We start from the raw sequence: 12,153 nt of genomic DNA, 5'->3' as shown, positions 1-12,153 counted from the left end.
ATGAAGTGAGCAGCCACCACCGGCACTACCTCGGAAAATCCGTTCTTAATGACCAAGCTAAGGACGTGTGATAGCTTCAGATGCAATGACGTCTAGTTCGTTCTATCAGTTCATATCACGGCAAGCGCAAACCGTCCCGAGTGGCGAGTTTTATCAGCTGTGCCATTACTTCTTTATCTTAACCGCGTCATTCAGGCTCAGGCGATTAGTTCTCTCACTCTCTTTCTCCATTTAATTAATTAAGCATGTTTCCCGCGTGCTTTCATCCGAGCTCCGCAGTAATGCGCAACGAGGAATGGGGGGGGGGGGGGGGGGGGTGGCTAGAGAAAATCGTCTATCGGCGTCGAAGGGGCTCCCAAACATCAATACAGACTGCGTCTATATTTATTTTTATTTATTTATTACAAACTGTGGACCAAATACGGTCCAAGCAGGAGAGGGAGAGTGGAAAGAATATAGCCCAAATACTGCGATCTTGCTGAAATAGCATTCCTATCGACAAAGCAGATGCCAAAAATGGATGGCGAATTGTTATACAAAACCGAATGGGACACACCGAAACACGGACGTCATTACAGGGATATAAAATATACAGATTTCGCCGAAAACTTCCTAGAGAGAACACAACAGAGAAAAAAGCTTTACTTCTTTTCGAAACTCTAGAAAAAAATATCTTAAACATCAAGTATGCATATAAATGGGGGACTGGCCAATATACTCTTTTATGAGCTAAAAGCGATGACGGTCTTGGCGTCACCACTCGAAGCATGAACGGAGCACCCTATTCGGTTCTAAGGGCTATCCTGACTGGCGTCTAGAGTAGGACCACTCTGACACGTAACGCGGAGTCGTTCATTCAATGACGAGTTTGTCGGCAAAAAACAATGATTAAGAATAAAAAAGAGAAGGGGAAAAACAGCTTTCGGCGCAAAAATGAGCAAATAAGAGATGGGCGACATTATTGGATTGCGTTACAGCGGTAACGTACTCAGGAGTTAGGCTTGCACTTAACTTTACGCCGAACGAAATGGCGAGTGAGCAAGAAGAGAGAGAGAATAGCGTTCCGCGCCGAACAACCAGGCCACAGTATTTTGCTGTGCACAGAGATGAGGGGAGATGGGGGCAAAACGCGACATTTTGTTACTTAAATGATATTAAATGATATCAACTTTTAAATGATATTAACTCGATATTTATGTGATATGACTCGCAACAAGTACTCTACAATTTATTTAAAGGTTGACCACATTGGCGTTGTCTACGCAGAGAAAAAAAATTTCGCAATGAGCATTGGTGAACAAGAAAGCGGTCGAAAAGGCGCGAAATTCTGGCGCCCTCTTGCTGGCCCTCTTGATTAACGTAAGTGCTTAATTATTGTAATTGGTTATTAGTCTTATATTATGCAAACTTTAAGAATGTTTGCGCTTCGGGTAATTAAGACAGAATTATTTTAGCAGCAGGATAACTGTGGGGCGAAACGCGGCGTTGCAATGTTCTGGAGGGGCTGAAGTCAACGTAATGGTTTTACTCTGCCCGCGTTTTTCCGCTCTAGTCTGAACGTAGAAAAGCGAAAACATTAATGCCGACTAGCGTGCAGAAAACATGAATAAAGCTCTGGAGAGACGCAAGCAGCGGCGGCATGCCATCAAGCGTTTTGGTGTTCCCAACGACCCGCACCACGGAACAGTGCAGAAAATGAGAGAATATTATAAGCAGAAACTGCATAAAAAGTGTTGCGAACCCCAGAGCGCCGCACTCTGCCTGGCGGGCATGAACAGCTATTCGTACAACACATTATGACCATGGTGCATGGCTGTATTCGGTCAGGCCTATACACAATCACATTCGAAGCCTCTAGTTCACGCGCTGCGAATCGAACCATATCGCAGGTCCATTCAACACGGCTCAGCGGAGGAGGAAAAACTGACTACGAAACAGAAACAAGTAGCGATGAAGGCAACAACTTCAAAAACATAGCGTAGCGAAGCTGCACGCAGAGGCCGGCTGTATAGAACTGCACAGATTGCGTGGGCCACGGATCAAAGCAGAGTCGGCTTCGTGTGCAATCATTGCAAAGGATATTAATTTTGGAAGAGCGTCTCAGTATGTCCCATGGGGTGGGGGCAAAATGCGACATTTTGAAGCTTTAAATTCCACTAAATACTGCCGCGTTCAGATTCAGCTAGACTTTTCATATCTGGTGAGCGCGATGCCGTAGGGAATAATTGGGCAGTATTTGTTTTGCGATATCTGTGAGCGAATAATAATGGCGATATGATACGCAAATTTATGTCCCAAATGCGCTGCGCAGTTTTGTTTAAACCGGTGGAACGAACGGCGGCGGCTAATATATAGTGCAACGAGTGTTTGTCCGTGCAGTGACCCTGCGCGTGAAGCTTCACCGCAAGGAGTCGTCGATGGTGGACGAGATGCGCAAGTACTTCGCCTTCTTCATGGACAAGCTGCTCTTCGAGAAGGACGCCCTGAGGGTCACCGTCGTCTTCGACTGCACCGACGCCGGAATCAGCAACGTGGTATGTTAAGACGCCTCTCTGCGCACTCACACGCAGGCGCTACTGACAAGCGGGATGAGTGCAGCGATTCTGAATCGCGCCACGCTATGTCGACGACCTAATTAAGAGCGTAAAATGTGACCAAGAAGAAGGACGCGAGATTCCTTTTGTCCCGCAGTGAACTTGGTCATGCAGACGCAGTAGGACACGCGCCTTCGTGTGCTCGTCTTTCTGTCCGGACCCCGTAGAATATCTGTCACGGGTCCCAATTGGACTTATTTTTGGAAATGTGGGGGAGAGTTTGAAGGTTGCTTCACTTCCGCCACCGGTTGACCCGGTATTGCACTGCCTCCGGGATTGGCCTTGGTCTTTATACCGCGCGTCTTTACTATCCTGTCTTTCTATCCCATCTTTCAACTCTCCTACTATCTGCACGTGGTAGCGATTGTGGCTCGGCTGGAGCCAGTGGGCAGGCCTGTGCACTTTCCTTTTCTTTCCTCCTGGAAACAACAGACAAGACAAGACAAGACTGAGAAGAACTGGCCATGTGACCTTTCACGGCCAGCTGTCCGGGGAATCCGCCGCTTGTAATCAGAAATGGGATATAGCGTGGGGTTAGCGTATGCCTCCTGACGCATGAATTTTTCATACTTTTGCAGCACTATATAGCTGTGCGAAGTATTCTCTCCGGTGCAGACGTCGCGTTATGCCCTAAGCGAAAAGCCCAGCGTCCGCCTGCCGCCCAGGGGGCAATGCTGCTCAGTTAGGCCTAAGAACGTATGGGCGAGTAGTGGTTGCACGGTCGAAGCGAAAATGGGAGCGAGCGCATTCACCAGGGCGGGGTTGTTTCACCCCTGGTCTGGCTGTTTGCTGAAATGTATATGTTTTCGATTATTCTCGTTTTTCTTTTTGTCTCGCTCCATTTATCCTGACCACAATCGCCAAGAGCTTCGCAAATAACCGTACTGACCCCCCCCCCCCTCTCCTACTTTTTTTTTTACACATTGCAGTACATGTTCTCCTCACACCATGCATTAGTTAGGTGCATTAATCGGCTAACAACTGTGCAGAAACGTAATGCAGAAGGATTTCAGTAATTTGAGCTCTGCATAAATCGAACAAATTTCCGTCCCCCTACGAGTTCAGATGACCGAGTTCCGAAGTGGTAGACGAAAGTGATTATCGGTACATACGCGCCACATTAAAGGTTAAAACTAAAACAGATAGCGCATCAGCGTTGTCGTCGCACCAAAATCCGCCGATGTTTTGACCGGTCGATAGAGGTCACATGACCTCGTGACTATCGCAACCTTCCCACCGGGTTGTGAGCACCCTAGACAGAGAATCGAAATGAAAAATAAGAAAAAAAATGCGGCATGCGCAAATGTCGGCACCGTCACAGCGTAGCGGATACCTGCTACAGCAGCTAGCGGCACAAATATGGCGGTTGATGGAGCGACAGAAACTGACGCACACAGAAGTTGCGAGGGAAGCTGCGACAGATGTGAAGTTCATTGCTATCGCACTGCATTCTTATGGCGACATGAGCGCCCCCCATGTCTTCCCTCTGTTGCAGGACATGGAGCTGGTCAAGTTCGTCGTCACGGTCTTCAGGGATCTGTACCCGTGGGCGCTCGGTGAGGCCGCCGACGCTTTTCCCGCACTTTCTCAATTTCCACTCTAGCCGACGGAGGGCGTAAACATCCTTAGGGCACAATTCCGCCTGGAAATATAGGCGAGGCTGCGGTTATACACCGCCACGATCTTGACGGAGAAAAATGGCAGCGCGTGCTGTATATATCCTGCGCCACTGGAACGACCTGGTTCTGCATGTCAGTCGAGAGGCACTGTTTATACGGGTGAAAACAGAAAGCCGTAAGGGGGATATAACCGGTCATTTTGTGGCCAGCAATGGACTACTCACTGCCCCCATGGCAGCCCGCCCGCAGGCTTGACCAGAAGGCGCAAGAGGAGCATTCGTAACAGACTTAGGCTGACCGAAAGAATTTGACGACCGGCTAAACAAAAGAGAGCCTAAGTAATAACCTGTATGCCATGCCCGTTTCACCTTTGTACTCCGGGCTGTCAAAGTAGCAAAATAAGATCGGGCCGAATTCAGATTGCAACCACCGTCAGTTTGAACGGACGTCTATATCGGCTGTATAAAAACTGAGAAAGGAGCATGACGATAGGGCGGCACACTGTCGCCGGTGAACTGCAGCTCTATAATTAGGAGAGCACGGAAGGCCGCTTGAGCTGTGCTGTTACAACTTTGATGCAGACTGATCGCGGTCAGTTGTTACGGAAATGACCAATTTTCGCGGATGTTCATTCGCCTGCTGTAGTCTCTGGCAGACGAAGGAACTTCACTCCTGTGATAGTCAACGTACGCGGCCTCTGACATGGAATTAAAGTGCCATGCGGAAGGCAGATATTGAACATTCCTCTAACTGTGCAAAAAAAAAATATAACAATAACGGGCGCTCTCAGTACTGAGAATGCGCGTCGCATTTCAAGCATCGCATGCTTTGAAAACGTCGCCTTGTAATAGGACAAATGCCTCAAGACGTTGACGAATGGTCACGCTGATTTTCGTCTTTTGACTCTTGACAACAAAGCGCGCAGAAAACGACGAAGACGAGAAAAATACACAGACAAGTGCTGACTTCTAACTGAATTTTCTTCAAATCATTGCTCGAAATATATAGGAACATGATGGGGAGATAAAGAGGAAGGGAAGAATGATAAGGAAAGTACAAATGGCTTACAACACAAAACCAAAGTAAAATTGTCACGCGGTTAGGGCAGATACCAAATCTTCTTTTGCGAAAGGTGGTGGTGGTGAAAGACCTTTATTGCCTCGAAAAGAGTACGTGCAGGGAGGTATGACTGGACCGACTCTTAAAAGGAACAAACACCAGGTGGGGTCCCTATTACGGGACCCTAGTGGCGTCGGCCGCTGCCCGGGCGCGTTCAACCAAGTCCTTTTGGGCCTGTAGGTCAGAGCAGCCGAGCAGGGCCGCCTCCCAGTCCTCCTGGGTGGGGTTGGGGTGAGGGAGGATAGCAGGGTTGGAGGGGCAGATGTACGAATACTTCTCCGCACAGTGCGGACAGCTTCCCGAGAAAAAAAAATACAGTCGAAGTGTTTGAGAGCTGCCGGGCACCGCAAAGTATTAGCATACAGGCGGAGCAGAAGCCATTCCTCCGCCTTCGAGAGACCTTTACACGGGCGGGGAAGAGCGACTGATGGCGTGCTTACGCTCCCACTGCCTGTCCTATCCATCTCCAGGGCCTCAAGTATCTCTCCTGTGATACTCGTACGATGGCTGTCAATGACTATACGTCGTTTTCTGCACGCTTTATTGTCCAGAATGGATTGCCAACTAGCCGAAACCCACACCTTGTTAAGCGTCTTTTTATCTTTTTCAGGATACATCATCGTGCACAATATGCCCTGGATTCTCAATGGTAGGTGGTCCTGTTTATACTATTTGCGTGCAGTAACGCGACGCACGGTCCGCATGAACTAAGATGTCACACTCTGCTTTTGCCTTTTGTTCGTCCAAAGTGCACCCGTTGTTTTCAGTCAGCGCTCAACGATGGTATCTGCTATGCGGGTCTCCAAATAAACTCATTATTCGGAGACATTGTCTGCAATCTCAGCGACTATACGTAGCAGTCCTGCCCATCGTGTTCTCTCAGGCAGCACTGTAGGCAAAAAGGAAACAAAGACAACACTGTAGCGCAGCCACAGAAACCAGCTTCGCTGACGTCATCTGGCGACGATACGACAAGAACGCTAAAGCATAATCTGTGGTTTGATGGCGCCGGAACCACTGAGACGTTGTAATGAGAGCATCAAAGTGACTGATACTTTACATGGCCTGCTAGGGTCAAGAGGGGCACGAATAACTACGTCAGATAACGACAGCTCTCTTAAACTTTTGATGTACTTTCTCGCTTTCCTAATCTAACCATAGGTTTTTCTTGTACTGCTCTACTGATCCTCTTAACGTCCTTCTGCCTGCAGTTTTAGTGATTCCTCATTTTATGCATACCGCATACTCCTTGGCTACATTCACATTCTAACGCCTTTCGGATCTCCTTCTGTCTTACCTAGCATCGACAATGACTGGCAATGATAATGACATCGCGTTTCGTCTTCATGCACGTATCCCTAGCTTTGAAAAACAAAAACCACCATTCTAATTATCACAAAGATCACTGCCTTCGTTCGTTCGGGATGTAACTCTCTCGTGCACGACGGACACTATACTCCACCTCACCAGCTGTTTGCAGCACTGTGAAGGCTGCGGCGATCTCAGCCAATCTGAACGCTATGCGCTACAAAACGTGTTCCTCCGCACCACTGCCCCTATGACTGGTGGCTCCATCTCTGGGAAGAAAAGAGCACCAGTCTCCAGCTGCTGCGCGCAGGAGGCTCGGCCGACTGACAGGTCGCCATGTTTAGGAATGGCGGCGCACCACTGTGCAGCAGGTCTCCGCAGTGCTGTGTTCGTACGGGCTTGCTCTCTGCTAATTCAACCGGTGAATTAAACGCTCGCTGTGTTTGCGAAACAGCATCCCGAAGTATCTCTGCAGTCATTGCAGCTATTGCTTGAAAAATAGTCGCAGCACTGCACAAATATCTAAGGGACTATTTGTTGTCTTCCTTGGACTTAATTCGACGAGAGAGCTCTACCTTTCACAGCGCTGCAAACAACTTGCGAGATGAAGTATAGGACCGCGAGGAGAGAGAAGGGGTGACGAAGCAAACGCCGTCCCATTCGAATTCAATTCCAGTCAGTGCCACCGCGTGACAGAATGCTTTGCAAGCGGCGACTGTGCTGTGTGCCTAACTGCAGTTCAGTAAATGAACAAATGCGGACTGAACTGCGCCCAAATCAGGCGGCCGAGGTCTTCATTTTCCTCCTCACTCATCTCGCAGCGGTGTGGAAGATTGTGAAGGCCATGCTCCCGTCCGAAGGCGTGCAGCGCGTCATATTCAGCAGCAAGGAGAGCATCCTGCAGTACATCGACAGGAGGAACCTGCCCAAGTACATGGGCGGAGAGGTATGCCCTGGGGTGGCTCTTGCACACATTTACCGGGTGCATGTCCTGTATACCGGGTGATATTTTTCACCCTTTTCTTTCCGAAATTAACTTAAAGATACGTCTGCGCAGGTGGATTGTACAACAAGGCTGACATTAGATGATTAATGAACTAAAATTAACTATAACCAGGTACAACTCAAGAATGCAGCTGCGTATGCCCCTCAAAAAATGGCCTCCAGCGAGTCCTCTAGTGGGAAACCGCCGGTAGCTGGCAAGTGCCTCTGCGAAAGTGGATTAAACGCGACGTCATGAGAACTGGTCGACGCCATTGGCTGGATGGCCTCCTTTACGGGAGCGCGTGTGGGAAAATGAACCAACTATAGTCTGTAAGAATGTTCTCGCAAGAAAAGTCGTTTTTTGGTTTTTGCTTTTTTATTATTTGGAAGACTGTTTCATGTCTGACAATACCACAGTCCCACATAGACCCGCGATGTAAGTAAGCACGCTAAGGGACCAAAACACGAGCAGGAATGAGCTACTTTAACGACGGCAACAAATTTAATACTCGCGTTTCCCGCCACATTGGTGTTTCACGCACGTAAAGCAAGCCGTCTTGTTTCAAGCGCATTCTCCAGCTGTTTCGTAGCTCGAAAAAAAGATAATTCAAAACTAGCGTTTTTTATGTTCCCACACGCTGCGTCACCACTGTCGTCTCTTGAAATCACTACGGACGCATTTTTAAAGCGATAACCTTGAGACCACGTGTCACGGAAAAGCCGGCGTCGTCGTTGTCGACGGGGAGCAAAAAAATCCCGAAAAATCCCCAGATAAGCAACTTAGGTGGCAGGTGGGCCGCCTAGGTCACGTGACCTCGTGACGTCAAACAATGTGCCCCACCGGATTGTGGGCACACTGCTCAGGCGGCAGGTGGTAGTTAAATTAATGATTGGTCGCAAGAGGTGGCTAGGGGTGAGCCACCTGGGTTTCACAAGCCCCACCGGATACAGCACCTGCCACCGCAGGACAGTGGTGCATCGCTTAACCGCTTTACCGGTGCGCCAGGAATGATATGATGACTTCCAGCGATCTGTAATATAAAGTATACAATGACCAATCTAACCCATTAACGCTATCACGTCATACCCTGAAGGCGGAGCTTAAGTGTCACATTTTTTCTTTATCATTTTCATGCAACCTCAATGCTTGTGCAAGGCATTATTGCAGTTACTCTCTGAATCGTATTTAAATATTGGTATAGATATGCTTTACTATACGAAGAATGCAGCTATCTATATACATTGCAATTTTTGGTGGGTAATGGGAGTTAGATTTGTTACAACCATTGTAGTCTATCATAAAGAAACATTCTAAACGGTATTCATTTTTGAAAAACAATTTTCATACAAGTCAAACTTTTTTCTCCCAGCATAAAATGAATCACAGTGAGTAAAATGAGGTATTTCTCACTGTTGCCGTGTGTATATCGTCACGGAACAAAGGGACGAGGCACTGTTCACAATGAAAAAAAAACCAGCGAGAAAAGACGCAAGACCAGAGGAAGACGCGCACAGACTGTCCGGCGACAGTAATGTGTTCATTGTGTAGAACGAATGCTCTTGCGAACTCACAGCTAGTATGGGTCTTTGTAACTGAGCCGGCGATTTATTCCTAACATTTAGAAGCCATGCTTTTTTTTTTAATTCGTGGGCAGATTGATGTGCGCATAGTGGCGGTTTTCGGAACTATATTTCTAAACGGTATATGTCACAACGGACCACGACTATTGTGATGTCATTGTGAATGACAGCTGTTGTTAAATACATTATTTGCGCACAAACTTAAAAGCGGGAGGGTGATGGGTTCAGGCAGACTGGAGCATGAACCTTGGTAGCCGTTAATTGAGTCCCGACGGCCTCCGCGGCCCACTTGCATGCCGCCATTTGGACGGCTCGGTCTGCTCCATATTTTCAATGTTGCTGTGTCTTTGCAATCCCACATCATATGCGTGAGGTTGGGCAGTACCCGTGTACCTGTATAGATAGATGAGCACTTAAACTGTGGGCACGTACAGCCGGGCCAAATCTTTAGCTGGCGTGCGCGACGGCCGCTTTTTCCGTGCTCCTGCTGCCCATGGCGGAGCAAACTTTCGAAAATATCAAATCTAAGCACAGGCTCACTAAGCCCGTGCCTAACATCGAGCTTTCCGCAAGTTTGCTTCGTCGCAAAGCGCTGGAGCGCAGTAAAAGCGGCCGTCGCGCATGTCAGCTAAAGATTTGGCCCGGCTGTACATGTCTGTAATCAGCGCAAGGTGTGTTCTTGGGCTTTAGTTAGGGTTACGTGGCCGACGGGATATCGTTTACGGACAAGTCGATAGGCCAGCGTAAGTTCCTTGTATACATGCTTGAGTCACAAGCGAGACTGCTTATTGAGACCAGGCTGCGAGAAAGCATCTGACCGCAATGAACGAGAATACGTACTTGCCAGCTGTAAGACCCAACCGGCTCTAATGGTGCCGAGAATACGTACTTGTCAGCTGTAAGACCCAACCGGCTCTAATGGTGCCACGTCTCGGCTCCCTTCGCAGGACACGTACGTCTACCAGTACCAGAAGGGGAACCCTCTCGGCGACCGCTGCGAACGATGCACGTACCCGAAGGTGGCCATACCGTAGCCACCGTGCGCTGCCTTCAAACTGTGATAAGGCTGGACCGAGCGCCCTCGTCTGCCGGCGGCCTTCACGTTCAGCGACCCATCAGTCTGGCCCTGCGCGAACAACACTGTCACCACACGCCTTTTGTATTTAGTTTTTTCTTTTGCAGCATCTCCACCAAGTTCGTTTGATTTAGAAGACGGCGTCTTGTTTTCATATCTGAACCCGAGCTAGTCGATAGTGCTGAATCATCGAACGCGAGCATGCGTACACAGTCCGTCTCATCTTGACCTTGGCGGGCAGAGCGTAATGCTGGTCTGTCTTCGCAGGCGCCCTTATGAGAGCGCCAAGTCATCTGGCTAACGGTCGGTGAAGCGGGATACGCTTGCCGCATGCGGTGCGTTTGGCTGTCACGATCTCGACGAAGAAACGCGAGCGACGAACCCGTTTACCTGACGGTCAGGTTAAAGGCGTAGTTCGTTGCTGGCGGCGCTAACGTGAGAACCACGAACTAATCTAACGAAAGCGTGCATGTAGCAAAAAGCAATTGCATAAAAATAATCGAAGTTTGCTTAATTTGTTTTCTAAAACGCCTCATCTTTTTTTTTTCCTGCACAGCAGTTTGCACCGCATCATCATGACCGACATTTTCCCCCTTCGCTATATGAACGCGTACTTCAGTTTTAATTTATAGCTATCCCTAGTGACGTAGTCGACAGTACTCGCGCGCCTTGCATAGTTAAGCGGAACTGCACGTTAAAATCCGTTAAAATGCTGCGCTATGCGACTGAAATGTCCCGTGCACGAGACGAAGCATTTCCACTTGCACTTGATGCGGCGTAAATCACTGCCATGCCGTCCGAGTTACACATAAAACACGGCAGTGCACTTGGAAGCCTTCTTAATGCGACAGCATGAGAAAAAATTTGTCGTCTGTCATAAAATTTTCCCGTTGGCTGGAAGGAAGCGACGACAATGCCACGTAATTCTCATTAGCTGGAGGAGGAAGCGATGCCGCCAGACAGGAAGTGACCTCACTTCCGGCAAAGGCATCACCAGCTTCTAATGCTATCGCATTGCCAACTCGTAATGTAATTAAATGCACCTGCAGCTCAGCAGTGGTTTCAGTGCCTTCTGCAGACCCTCGTCTTGTAGCAGGCTACATGGCAATAAGGTAGGGCTCATACCTTCCCTGCAAGCGACAAGTGGTCAGCGGAATCTCCTCGCAGCCTTAACTGCGAACGAAATGGACGTGAGCGACCTTCTGCCACGGGAGAGCCAGCAGCTTCAGCATACGAGTGCTTACGCAGTGCGTACACATTCACCGCATTCGCGTGTCGGCGATGAAACAACGCTGTAAATAGGCAAGTCTGTACGCACCACGGGGAACTCGTTTTTGCCCCCTCGCGAACCACATTCCTCGTACAAACCACGTCAATAAAGTGACTTTATTAAAAATGCTCGTCGCATTCTTTATCCGCGAGAAATGCATAAAGTGCAAACGCCTTCTTGCTTTCAGCCCGAGGTGGTGTGCGTGCGTGCCCGAATGACGTCTGAAGCAGAAGAAGGTGTCACTTCCACCATATGTGAAAGGACCCAGCTAATGGCGTCGGCCGATTTTCAAGACCGTACTATAGCGTGACAATGCAGGGAGTGGCAGATGAAAGGGGACAGTCCCCTCCCTGTATTGTCATGTTAGCATGGTCACGAGAATCGGCCGACGCCATTGGCTGGGTCCTTTGACGGGGAAGAGCCACTTCGTTCTTGAGTTGGTTGTCGAGTACAGAGGATTTAAAGGGGCTCTGAAACGCCTTCTGAGGAGAGCGCATTAACTCACTTAATCACTGTACTGTGTTGCCATGAAAACCGGAGCCAAATAATACTCTTCTACACGCAGCAGACGACCCACAATCGCGCGTCAAAGTTGGCGAGCCC

General features: G+C 48.8%; 1 protein-coding gene across 1 annotated transcript in view; it reads left to right on the top strand.

The window, feature by feature from the left end:
* The window catches only part of LOC144125649 (motile sperm domain-containing protein 2-like), a 49,983-nt gene extending 38,307 nt beyond the window's left edge, over positions 1-11,676 (top strand). The window contains exons 4-8 of the mRNA XM_077659226.1: positions 2,380-2,534; positions 4,090-4,150; positions 5,943-5,981; positions 7,462-7,586; positions 10,153-11,676. Of these exons, the coding sequence (XP_077515352.1) occupies positions 2,380-2,534; positions 4,090-4,150; positions 5,943-5,981; positions 7,462-7,586; positions 10,153-10,239 (467 nt within the window). The 3' untranslated portion in view covers positions 10,240-11,676. The remainder of the gene's footprint in view (positions 1-2,379; positions 2,535-4,089; positions 4,151-5,942; positions 5,982-7,461; positions 7,587-10,152) is intronic.
* The last annotated feature ends 477 nt before the right edge of the window (positions 11,677-12,153 follow it).

This window comes from Amblyomma americanum, chromosome 3, assembly GCF_052857255.1.
Source record: "Amblyomma americanum isolate KBUSLIRL-KWMA chromosome 3, ASM5285725v1, whole genome shotgun sequence".
In the NCBI taxonomy this organism is placed as follows: domain Eukaryota; kingdom Metazoa; phylum Arthropoda; class Arachnida; order Ixodida; family Ixodidae; genus Amblyomma; species Amblyomma americanum.
This window is presented reverse-complemented; position numbering and strand designations above follow the sequence as displayed.